Here is a 13,304-nt window from a genome sequence, read left to right on the forward strand (position 1 = left end):
GGAGAAACAGCTGCCCCAATGGATGCCAATGCATTCTCTCTAGCTCTACCTCCCGGGTCCTTATGTGGCCCCCTTCATCCCTTTATGTGGACTGCTTGGTTCTCACTCAACCTCCAAAGTTGAACAGAAACCTGACTGAGGAAGTCAGGTTTTTCCAGAAGAGAAGAAATGCCTCATGCCAAGCGGCGGTGCATGATTTTAATGCCAGCACTCAGGAGGCAGAGGCAGGTGGATCTCTAGGTTCAAGGTCACTCTGATCTACAGAGAAAGTTCCAGGATAGCCAGGGGTACATAGAGAAATTCTTGTCTTGAAAAACCAAGATTGGGGGGTGGGGGGGGGGATACTTCACTAGTAGTATTTTTAGAGAAGAGGTAGAAAATTGTTTTTACCTTGATGGGAAGTAATGAGGTCCAGGTAGGAAGTAAGGGTGATGAAACGAGAATCGTGGTGGTGTCCCAAAAAGTGTGGCTGGATGACCAAGGGGTGGGGGCTGATAGACGTGTGAGTGTGGAATGGGAGTAGCTGGGGGAATTGGAGTGCTTCGGGGACACGTGGAAACGCTGGCATATTCCTTGGGAGGCTGGATAGGTGAGGTTGCAAATCTGGCATGGGCAGTACTTGCACCAGCTGGAATCCTGCTGGTGCTCTCCAGAGACACTGGAGTGGGTCTCTTCACAGAGCGACTGGTTCCCGAAGGAAGCCTATGAACGTCTGTTTGCGGAGGCCCAGAGAAGCGCTGAGGAGGGAGTGATGGGCGGGGCGTCAGACTTGGAGGCGGACCGGCCACCGGGCCAGTGCTGGAGACGCTGGGCTGGAAAAGTGTGATGGGGCTAGGGCGCTGGACTGCAGGTGTGGGCAGCTGGATAGCAGGTGGGGCTTCACCTTCAGAAATAAAAAGAGCAGAAGTTAAGATCGCTACCGGTGTCCACCACACTGTGAACTGGAACATGGAAGGAGGGCTCACTATTACCTTCACCCAGTAGTGGTGTCATATCAAACCACACTCCCCTTTATTTACAGTATTCTGACAACGCAGAAGCCACTGTACTTTCTTGTGGATTAACATTTTTCTCTTCCCCAGCTGGCCTCTGAGTGTCCTAAGAAGAGAGACCTTCTGTTTTGTTCACTACTACATCCCCAAGCTCAGCTTCTGCCTAGCACAAAATAGGAAAGTCCTCAACTTGGATAGGTATGTAAGTGAACAGCATTACCACTGATAATTTAGAAGATTGTATACATTAAAATGTTGATATAAGACTACTGGCAACAATTATCATTAAGGAATAATCTAGGAGTGGGGCACAAGATACATGGGTAGTAGGAAAATCCACATGTTCACTTCATAGTTTTTAGGTTTTGATCAGTCTGAAATATATTTATTTTCATATAAGTAGAAGTTTCAGAGTAACCCTGTGATCATTTTTTGTGGGAGCCTATGTGTGACTCAGTTTCCATCTGGAGTCCATTCTAACTTATAAGTCATTTGAGTTCAAGCTTGCCTGCTCTGCCTGCAACCTTAAGAGCTTTGAGAAACGTCTGTATTCGCCCAAAGAAGAGCATTTTTGCCCAGATGAAATAGTATATTAGTGTATTAAGATTTGGGCTGGTGTGTGCCAGCCGGAGGGACTCCTCCTTAAGTGATTAATAGCTGCTTGCTGCTAGCTGAATTCTTGTAAGAGATTATGCACCTACTTGAGCTTCCTCCAAAGGACAGTGTAGGAAGACGGTTGGCTGATGGTACTGCTCTTTGTGCTGTCTTGCCTGTAATTAGTATATATGCTGGCTGAGAAATAAACTCGGGGCTGGTGGACATTCACCTACAGTCCTCCCAGTCTAGCCTGCTTTCCATCTCCATTCTCTCAATCTGCCATTTGCTTTAAGCTCACGCCCAGGTACCCTTTACAGATTCCTGCCAGTGTAACAGACTTGGAAAGAATATTAGCAGAACATGATTGGCAAGGGTAGAATTCTTAAAGGTAAGTAAAAAAAAAAATCATGTGATTTATCTTTCCACTCCTAAAAAGACAGTACTGCTGTCTGAGATGCTATTATCCAAACAACACATGTAGACTAAACTGAACTAAGTTTTCATGACAAAATACAAAAAGAAGCCTTCGGAAGATAGTCATATCCATTGTATTCCAATTCAGCTAGGTATCTGCTAACAAGATCACAGTCCAAGCACGGATGCTGCAGTTAGAAATGTCTCTCAGGCCGGGCGGTGATGGCGCACGCCTTTAATCCCAGCACTCAGGAGGCAGAGGCAGGCATATCTTTGTGAGTTTGAGGCCCGCCTGGTCTACAAGAGCTAGTTCCAGGAAAGGCTCCAAAGCTACAGAGAAACCCTGTCAAAACAAAACAAAACAAAACAGAAATGTCTTTTAGAGGCCCAAAATGCAGACCTTTCAACTTTATCCATGTTAAGACCTCCCTCTTTTTCTTCTCTCAGTAGCGGAAGGTAATGTAATGCCCTTCTAAACCTCAAAGCAGAAACAAAGAGTCCCACCCATCCATTTCAATATGGTTCCTAACCCAACAAAGTGCAGAAGGATATAAATCAAGCTGTCCTCATCTTGTTAGCTCAGACTGGCCTCAGGCTCCCAGTCCTCCTGCCTCAGCCTCCTGAGTGCTGGATCCCAGACATGCATCACCATGCCATGTTCTTTTATTCACATTTTCATTACCAGGATCTAGCCACGAAACTGCCTTTAGAAATAGTTAAGATGGATTGGAGAGATGGCTCCGTGATTAAGAGCACCTGCTTTACAATGAGGACCAGAGTTTAGATCCCAATATTCTCATAATAAGCTCAGGGTTCCACAGGCACCTGTAACTCTAGTTTCAAGGATGCAACAGCCTCTTCTGGCCTCTGTACACAGGCATGCAAAGGCACACATCCATGCACACATACAAGTGCACATACACTCATACAGATATATACACTCCCATGCAAACACTTAGAAAGACTTAATATTTGAAAAACAATTCAACCTAAGTTGACAGTAAGCCCATGCTGTTCTGCTGGAAGACTTAAAGCACTTTGCAATCACATGGACAGGAAAACTTGTAAAATTTCTCAATTTTTTTATTTCTTGAATTATTATTACCATACTCAAGAAATTAACCTGACCATCTACTTCAAAAAGTTGAGTTCTTTTTCCTATACCCAGCATAAGCACTTAGTTATCAGAAAAAGTAAGTTACAAGAACGCTATAGAACTATTGATCAGATTTTAGTCATGGAAAGGGGGACATGTCTTTTCCAATTCTCTTTCTACCTAAATATGTCCAAGAAGAGATGGAAATGAGACCTGGAATGATAATAATGCATTCATTTCATAATAAATAAAAAGTAACATAAATCAACTACTGTATTTTCTTACAAAGAATTATCCAGAAACACAGTATCTTTAAATGTCAATGTTCCTGTTGATAAGGAGGTTAAAAGTGTATAACCTTTAATAAGTCAGTGATATGGACGATTGAGAAAAAGATCAAAGCTCTAATGACTCAAACAGTTGCCTGATAAATAGTAGACGGTAGAGAGGTCAGACAAGCAGGCTTGCAACTACTGCATTGAATTCACTCAGAGATAGTGGAGAGAGAACAAGTCATGGGAACAGAAAGTCCTGAGTACACTTACCGTTTTCAAGTATACTCGACATCTTAATGAGATGAAGTATTCCAGAAAAGTGTGGTGGTTGTTAGAACAAACAGGCTTGGTAGACTACACAGGAACATGAAGCAAGCTTGACTGAGCATCAAATAAAAGGAAAGACTACTAGAAAATCCATGACTTTGGTATGAAATTTGAGTAATGCATTTCTAAATCACTAATTAAATAATGAGGTTTTATTCACTTTTTTGCATCATAAATGTTGGTTTAGGGAAGAAGACTGAAAAGGATAACCGAAGTATAACATTTGTAGAAAAGTGGTTGTTTATGTGATGATGTTCAAAGCAAAGAAAAGAAACATACTCCTAAATCATAAAGCTGTTAACTGGTCAAATTAAGAGAAATCTATCAAAATCTTGTGTGAAAAAAAATAAGCATATATGTTCTAAGTGGTGCAAATAAAAATTAGGAAGTTGGAAGCTGGAGAGATGGCTCAGCAGTTAAAAACACGTAACTTCTTTTGTAGAGGGCCCAAGTTTTATTCCCAGCACTCATGTCAAATGCCTTAGAATCCAGAAGTATCTGACCCCTCTAGCCTACTCAGGCACCACAACTTTGTGCATGCAAGCACACATACACATTTTTTTAAATCAGTCATTTAGAAGGAAACTGAATTAACAAAAACCAAATGACTATAAGGCAATACTACCCGACTTGATAAATTCACCAGAAAGAACAAAATCACTGCTTAGACTGGTAGTTCTCAACTTTCCTAACACAGTTCCTCATGTTGTAGTGACCCCCCAATCATAAAATCATTTCGTTGCTACTTCATAACTCTAATTTTGCTACTGTTATGAATCATAATGTAAACTGATAAGCAACCCCTGTGAAAGTCATTTGACGTCCATCCCTCTGTAGGGTCACATCCTACAGGTTGAGAACTGCTGGCTTAGACACTAATAATTTCAAGAGGCAACTGAAGAGACAGTGGAGACAACACAATTCTGGTCAATAACTATGGTCTTTTAAAGGACTTTATGATATAGTCTATTAACTAACTTTAATAATTTTAGAGTCTTAAATTTCCAAATATCCTAGTTATACTATCACCTCTAAGTAATACAGTACCAAGATGATGGGAATAATTAAACATATATCAAAGTTGCACAATTGGACAGCATTGTAGTAAACAAATCTCAGTATGAATGTGACTTATCTAAAAACAATTCTCAAATTATCTTTATAAAATGTTTCTGCTTATCACTTGAGATCCAGGAAATGAATCTTTAAACTCTGGCCCTCACAAGAAATATATAGCATTGTAAACAACTTTTTGAAGTACTCAACAAAGACTCATTACAATGTTTTGTTTACTATTGTGCTGTTTCTGAACTGCTTCCTGTGATCCTGTTTACCATACTTAAATAACAAAATTGTGATGCACAAATTCTCCCAATATCAGAAAAAAAATTCAGTCTTCTTCTATCCATATCTCTGTACAGAGGTGTAAAAGCTTAACTGCTTCAGATAAGAGCACTGATAAATCTGTTTCTGGGAAATGTGAGCTAAAAATGGGCAAAACAAGCCAAGCAGTGATGGCACACACCTTTAATCCCAGCACTCAGGAGGCAGAGTCAGGCAGACCTCTGTGAGTTCAAGGCCAGCCTGGTCTACAAGAGCTAGTTCCAAGGCAGGCTCCAAAGTTACAGAGAAACCCTGTCTCAAAAAAAAAAAAAAAAAAAAAGAACAAAACAGATGCAAGTAAAGTCTTGAGGGGAGGGGTGACAAAAAGCAACATGTACTAAAATAAAAAACAATACCTAACAATGGAAAACCAATATAAAGATACAGTGGAGAAGCCTAGTTTGAAATACAGTATTACAGACAACACTAAGAGTGCCTGACTATATTGTAAAATCGAGGCAATAGACAAACTTTCTGCATCTTTCGCCTGACAGAGAAACCTTTAGTGCAGTTTTTGTTACTTCCAATGGCTAAAATGACACAGTTTAAAAGGCTGAAAATGGGGCTGGAGAGACAGCCCAGCAGTTAAGAGTACTTGCTGCTCTTGCACAGGACCCAGGTTCAGTTCCCAGTGCCCAAATGGCAATTTTAAACCAATTCCCAATACCAAACGGCAAAGTACAATTCCAGGCCCAAGGGATCTAACATCTTTTTATTGCCACCAGCACCAGGCACAAGCACACGTGCACACACGTGCACACACACACACACACACACTTACATACAGTGTGTGTATAGTTAACATATGAAAACAAAACACTCGTGTACATAAAATAAAAATCTTTAATTAAAAAATACTGAAAATGCATAGTATTAACAAGTCAGTTTCCAAGATCGACCCATCTCTAACCCATAGGTTATCATTATCATAGGGCCAGCTTTATCATTAGGAGAACCCAGGCAGGCAGAAATTGGGAAAGCAGCTTTAAGATAAGCCATTGCACTAGTGAATGGATTGCAGTTTCCTTAAGAGTTGGTTATAAAAGTTCTGGGGGAACAAGCCACTGCGGTACAAGGTGGTTAAGACCAGACTGTGAGAAACATGAATCAAACAAGTATTTAGGGAAATGGAACGGCAAAGAATGGTCTTCAATAGATCAGTATCCTTCCTAAGATCCGTGACAGGGTGCCTCGCACCGCATCAGCAAAGCAGTACTTTATTCTGTGTGTGAAACGACCCCTATTCCCTACGAACTGCATGAGTCATTTCCTCCTCCTCTGACTAACCCAGGGACTCATCCTGACTTAATTAAAAAGTGAGAGTTGTCCACATTGATCTGCTATTGCTCCTTCTCTCATTTAATGTTTTCACTTTCTCTCTTCTTAATTTTATTCCTTTACTATTGTTCTAAATTCTAGGTTTAATGGAAATTAAATTTCAACTTAAGAGGTAAATTTCTGAGGTATTTACAAACAATCTACAATAGGACCAACTCACCAACTGGATGAGTGATGGTGTTCTGAAGGCCGGGAATTACCACAGAGTAGGTAGGTGAGCGATAAGGATAAATTGTTGTAGGATTTGTAGAGATAATATTCTGTGTGGTACCAGAAAATACATTGGAAACACTTAAAGGGAAGCGTTTTCGCTTCCCTGGACGAGGCTGATAAACCCAACCTAAAGAAAAAGATAGAGACATTTTAATAGGAATATACAGAGTCTGGCCTTTTTATATTAAAAAATATAGAACACTTGAAAGTTTTTAAAAAATGGGCTATCTAAAAGTATATTTTCCATTTCCATGAGGCTATTTCTGGAACAAGTGTCAATATCCACAAAGCTTCTAAATTTTTTAATTTTATAATCAATAATAGAGAGGAAAGTCAAAATGCCTTATATTCAGAGACACGGAGTGACTCTGTGGTAGGATCTATACAGACGTCATTGAGTTTGAACCCCAAACCCTTTCCTTTACTAAAGAAAAATACCCCATAAGACATTATTTCTCTCCTCCTCTTTCTTCATTCTCTAAAGTACAAATCTCAGTAATGCAATGGTCACAAATAACCAGTCACTATTTTTACGCCTGGTTTAGGAAGTCTCTCTCTGAGACATGGCAATTAATAAAATCACAAACACCTTAACTTCCTTCAAAGTCAGCAGTGTGATGCTGTCCTATAGACAAAGCACTGGTTCCATCCAGATGATACCTCAGAATCTTGTCTCCTAAAGTATTTCTGTTTGTATTTCAGAAAAAAAAATTCTTTTCCCATTATGCACAGCTATATAAGCCACAAAGAATGCATAGTTCCGGGAGCAGGAGAGATGGCTCAGAGGTTAAGAGCATTGCCTGCTCTTCCAGAGGTCCTGAGTTCAATTCCCAGCAACCACATGGTGGCTCACAACCATCTGTAACAGGGTCTGGTGCCCTCTTCTGGCCTGAAGGCATACACACAGACAAAATGTTGTATACATAATAAATAAATAAATAAATAAATATTAAGAATGCATAGTTCCCAACCTTTATCGTAATGCCCTTACTGAGGAGGACAAATCACTCATTCAAACTGTGTCGTGATACAAATAAATCTACCAATCAAAAAAACAGGACTATGTTCTGAAAACACTTAACATTAAAATGGAAGAGGATATTAATTCCTGCATCTTAATTATCTTTTAGCCATTATTTAATATGTCAAGTATACTACAAAACAGAACCATGGAGATTTACTGCTACTTTTATAGCTGTAGCTGTGTATGTATGTTTGTATGTACATATATGTATTTAATCAAAGCCACAGTAAAAGCATATGTCTCCTGATTTGTATTGGCTTGTAAATATGTGATATTTCACAATTGTGTTCCACTTAAGAAAATGTACGTTTAGTATTAATTCGATCATTATTATAATGCTAGCCATTATTTTCTTTGTCACACATAGATTAGGAAATCTCAACCTAACTTAATCTTTACCTAAATAAATTTAAAAGAAATGGAAAGAGCCTTTGTTCATTTCATTGATTACCAGGAAATTCCTCTCTGTGCTTTTCTTTAATCTTTTGTGCTTCATCATAATAGGGTTTCTTTTGTTCTTCACTAAGTTTGTTCCACTCTAACCCGAGCTGGACACTGATTTCTGCATTGTTGGCGGCTGGGTTAGCTTTGGCTAGTGCTGGCCGGTGGATTCTTGCCCAAACCATAAATGCATTCATAGGTCGCTTCACATGGCCATTTCTGTCCTTACTGAAGGGAGTATCAGGTATTCCTATACGACAAAAATGAAGAGACTACGTTAACGTGCCACATAACGCGATTTTAAGTTCAAGTGTACCTTCATCTATACTTATATATCAGTACCTGAAAACATACACTACAATACAGTCAAAATGTTGCCAATATTCCAAACTTCCGTAGAGTCCCTAAACTCAGCATTCTTAACTGTAGCTTAGTGTGACTCCTAGAGAGTTTAATATTGTTGAAGATACTGTTCAGTACCATTAGAGACACGTGGATGGCGACTTGTTTCTTTGAGCTTCATTAACACCTCTAGCAGTAATTAACATGTAGTTCATTTCCCACTAAAATTAGTCTATCATTGGGGGCAGGAACGATAACTCATAACTATGCACACTGATGTTAGTTATGTAATATTTAAAGGAAGTCACTTTCAAAAGTGGCTGTAGCATCCTTCAAAGCAAACGGTATTTATGCTAACAGTTTTTCACTATGAAGGAGAAATTCCTGCCACGCTGAATCATTACAACTAGTCTCATACCCTGGGGGAAAATAATGCAAGTGATCCCAAGAGTCACAGTACCAGCTAAAAATTCCTAAAAAGGAAACTCACTAAATTTTATCCCAATGCAGTTCGTGAAAGTACTATCTAGGGTCAGGCCGAGGTGGCACATGCTTTAATACTAGCACTTGGAAGGCAGAAGCAGGTGATCTCTGAGAGTTCGATGCCACCTGGTCTTCAGAGTGAGTTCCCGCCAGGACTGTTACACAGAGAAACCCTGTCTGCAGTGACTATATTACTTCTTTTAAAAACAATTTAGCCGGGCGGTGGTGGCACATGCCTTTAATCCCAGCACTCGGGAGGCAGAGGCAGGCGGATCTCTGTGAGTTCGAGGCCAGCCTGGTCTACAAGAGCTAGTTCCAGGACAGGAACCAAAAGCTACGGAGAAACCCTGTCTCGAAAAATCAAAAAAAAAAAAACAATTTATTGAGTATTTATTAATGTTTCTAGAAAGCCTTAGCTTTTAGAATACAATGCTAGATTTGAATATTTTCTCCAAGCAAAGTTATTGTTGACTTTTAAAGTAACCTCTATAATCAGTATAAACAATTATCATTTCTCCCAAAGCTTTGGTTTGGTTCTATTTCTTGATACACATAAACCTATGAAGCTACTACATCAGGAAATTTGAAATGTATACGCTAGGGGATTTGTATTATCTAACAAGGCATTCTGGTGTGTCTATTATTTAAATCTGTTTACTAACACTTAAAAGTGATTTTTTTTAAAAAAAAGTTTGTGGAGAGCTTTCACACAAAAGTCTATATATATATTTTTTTTTACAGTATATGGACAAATACATCAGAAACAACTCCTTTGCAGGCTAAACATGAGTACCATGATTCTATTTTTTGACCTCTAGCTCCTAAACGGCTAGTATCTCTGCTGTGGGCAACATAGACAACAATGTGAAGTCCAGATTCCCTCGCCTTCTAATACCTGCGTCTGAGGGAAGCACGGTGAGGGGGACATCTTTGGTTTCAATTTTTACAGAAGGCTCCAGTAAGGACTGCATTTTAATAGGCACTGGTGTCAGGGGAACCTTGGACAAGCGTATTAGCTCAGAAGGCGGAGGCCCCTGAAATTGGATACGGGCCCCAGGAGGGACCGCGTGGAGAGTCAAAGGGAACCGTAGGTCTTGCTGGTGCGGCCCAAAAGCACTGGGTGGCTGGGCCAGGAGAGCATCCTTGCTGCCGTGGACTAGGCCATTGGACGCGGCTTCCGTGCCCAGCCTGCAATCGTCCCTGAGTCTGTCTGGCTCCTCGGTCTTGATGACTCCTTCTCCAACAAGCAGGCTCCTGCCTTCGCCGCCTTTCAGCGCATCCCTCGAGGCCTCCTCCACCTCCAGCTTGGCTTTCTTCTCCTCCCCTCGGCGGCCATCGAGGGCCTTCCCGGTGCCATCCAACTTGGCGGCCCTGGAGGCTCTGGGGCCGGCCTCGGTGGTCCTCCGAGATCCCACCGACAGGTCCAAGCCTGCCCCCAGCTCCTGCTTCTCGGCCTTGACGAGCAGCGTCCGGGGCTGCATGGAGCACAGCTCCGGCCTGCAAGGGCCTCCGTCGGCCGCCGACGGCGGCGGCGGCAACAGCAGCAGCTCCGGTCTCAGCTGCAGCAGGCGCGCCTGCGCGGACGACGCGACGGCCGCAGCAGCGGCAGCGGCGGCCGCACCCTCGTCAGGAGCCTGCGGTAACAGCGGTCCTGGGGGCGGCAGCAGCAGCACCTGCTCCGGCTTCACTTGCAGCAGACGACGCGTCCCAGCCTGCGCACCGGCTGCCGAGCCGTCCCCGCACGATGAGGCCACTGCGGCGATGGCGGCCGCGGCTTGGACCGGCGGCGACTCCGGGCGCTCGGCGGCCGCGGCCCGGAAGGTGGCGGCCTCGACGGGCTGCTGCGCGGGCGGAGCGGGTCGCAACGGGCGCGGTGGGGTGGGCCGCGGCGGTTGGCGCGGCTGCGGCGGCGGCTCCGGTCTGGCTCTCTCCATGGGGGAGGGGGCGGCCGGCTTGGTCCCGGCTGGGATTGTGAGCTCAGCCGTTTGTTGGCGGCCTCCCCCTCCCCCTTTCGGTTAAGACCCTTCCAAGGCCTTGGCTACCCAGAACCCTACGCGCTCCACAGACTCGGGCCTCCAGCTCGCCTCGCCCAATCATGAGCGGCCTGGTGCTCCCGGGCAGCCAATCAGAGGCACGCTCCTCGGCTCCTCCCACCCTCCACTATCGCCTTGTGCGAGAACCGTGGAATCATCCCTCGTAGCCCGGGCCGAAGCTCGTGTTTCCCATTTTTCCCGCCTCTTCACTCGCCCTCTCTTCCGGATTCTCTTCAACCTTGTCCTTGGTTACCCACCCCCACCCCCGCCCTGAGCGTGACAATGGCGTTGCCCAGGAAACCCTGTGGTTCCACGCCTCGCCTCGACAAATGACCGCCAAGGATGCAGGCCTGGGCCTTTTCTTGCCGGCTGGGGCCCGTGTCAGAGGGATAGTGGGGACATCTTGCAACCTGTCACCAACCTCATTAATAGATCTTATTGACATAGATGCTTGACTTGGTGACCATTTCTCTGGTTGAATTTTCAGTCATCCTACTTCCAAAAGGCAACCCAAATTCCTCCACTTTTTGAGGTTCTACCCGCCAGTATCCTTGTCCGATCTTCCTCATCCTTAATGAATGTTGTGGTATTCCTATCATCTTGCTCTACATCCTTTGTCCCACTACTCCCCAACTGCCAGTAGTACTGAAAATATAAGTCTAACCTGTCACATTTCCCCCAAATCTTTCTGCTGCATCTATTGGCTATGAGATAAAAATCCGAAATTCTTGGCAGAGCCTGATAAATCTGGTAGTGACTTGGGTTCTACCTACACTTCCTCTATGTAGGTTTTGTGTGCTTCAACCACATTGCCTCCCGCACCCCACCCGCCATTCTTTTTCACCATGAAATGTTTTTCGGCATGTCAAGCTTTTATGGCTCTGAAACTCCTGCTTATTTCTCAACTAGCTGACCCATACTTCAGAGAAAACAATGACTCAGCATCCGTTCGAATCCCTTTTATGCACTCATACCCGATCGCATCCTTTGAAGTGCTTGCTTTGTTTGTGTGATTATTCTGTGGCCTCTTCCAGTTGATTGTTACCTCCTTCGGGGAAGAACTGCTTCTGTCTCTTTCATTATTGACTCCCCAATGCCAACTGTTGAGTAATCGTTCAATAAATGCTTACTGAAGAGGAATAAGAACTGCCCCGTTCTAATAAAATAGTAATACTACTTACATTAAGGGCTCATTCTAGGTTTTTTTTTTTCTGTGTGTCTCTTAAGTAGGATTGTGCTTGGTTTTCATTAAAAATTCACCAAGTAAATGTGAAATGATAGCATTTACTGAATCACTAGACATTTTGACTAAATGCGACAGCTCTGTCTTGAAGCAGATGAGCCTATGTCCAAGACAATCAAAGATGAATTAATTCTTTCTAACCCTCTTTTGTCAGATGTGCTAAAGACTAATCATGGAAGAACACATCACACACAGACAACTGAACCTCTAAAATGTGCTTAGGAGATTGAGGCAGTAGAGTTGGCTGTCAGAAGTCTGAGGCTAGCGTGAGTGCTATGTCAGTTACAAGCCAGTGCTGGCTGCAATATGAGATTCTGTCTCAAAAAGACCAAACTATACTAAACAAAGCCAGATTTTAAAAAAAATACCGCATCTTCTCAAAAAAAAGTGCTTAGCTTAAAGAAAGCAAAGAATTTAATTTGTCACACAAAATAGACAATTAAAAATACCTTGGAAAAATGAAAGAAAAGAGGATGGCAGACAAGTGTTATTGAATTAAAAACTCCAATCAGTGGTGGAAATAAGGTTAAATTCTAGTTTGTCTAATGGAGAATTACTTTAACATAAAGTAGACTGCAAATAATAAATAAAAACAGCAAAACAGTAGAGAACACGAGTGAAATTGGGAATTTATTCTTTGATTTCAAAAATGAACTTATCAAGATAGAGAAAAAAGATGGTGTAGATGACCAAGACTAGTAACTAAAATGGAAACACTCTGAACACTACAGAGAGAAAAAGTAATAAAAATAATATTGTGAACAACCTTATCAACAGTTTAACTGACACCTTAGATGAAATGGTAAAATTTCCACATAGAAATGATAGAACCAACTTAGGTGCCAGTCAAGGGGAAAATGGACAAAAAAATATGGCATATATACACAATGGAGTATTATTCATTCATAAAAAATGAGATCACTTCATTTGCAAAAAATTTGATAGACCTGGATATCATGTTAAGTAAACTAAGCCAGACTCAGACACTGAATATTTTCTCTGACAAGTGCAGTCAAAATCAAAAAGAAGAAGAAGAAGAGGAGGAGGAGGAGGAGGAGGAGGAGGAGGAGGAGAAAAGAAGAAGAAAAGAAGAAGAAGAAGAA

General features: G+C 42.3%; 1 protein-coding gene across 2 annotated transcripts in view; it reads right to left on the reverse strand.

Moving 5' to 3' along the window:
- The window catches only part of Sox30 (SRY-box transcription factor 30), a 30,042-nt gene extending 19,183 nt beyond the window's left edge, over positions 1-10,859 (reverse strand). Inside the window, exons 1-4 of one of the 2 annotated variants that reach the window (XM_041675824.1) lie at positions 9,821-10,859; positions 8,111-8,350; positions 6,583-6,762; positions 391-883 (exon numbers count right to left, since the gene is read on the reverse strand). In XM_041675824.1, the coding sequence (XP_041531758.1) occupies positions 391-883; positions 6,583-6,762; positions 8,111-8,350; positions 9,821-10,859 (1,952 nt within the window). The remainder of the gene's footprint in view (positions 1-390; positions 884-6,582; positions 6,763-8,110; positions 8,351-9,820) is intronic. The other variant, XM_041675825.1, reaches the window with a different exon arrangement.
- Between the last annotated feature and the right edge of the window lie 2,445 nt (positions 10,860-13,304).

Source organism: Microtus oregoni, unplaced genomic scaffold (assembly GCF_018167655.1).
Source record: "Microtus oregoni isolate MIOR12 unplaced genomic scaffold, Mior012 000027F_ref0000203, whole genome shotgun sequence".
Lineage (NCBI taxonomy): Eukaryota > Metazoa > Chordata > Mammalia > Rodentia > Cricetidae > Microtus > Microtus oregoni.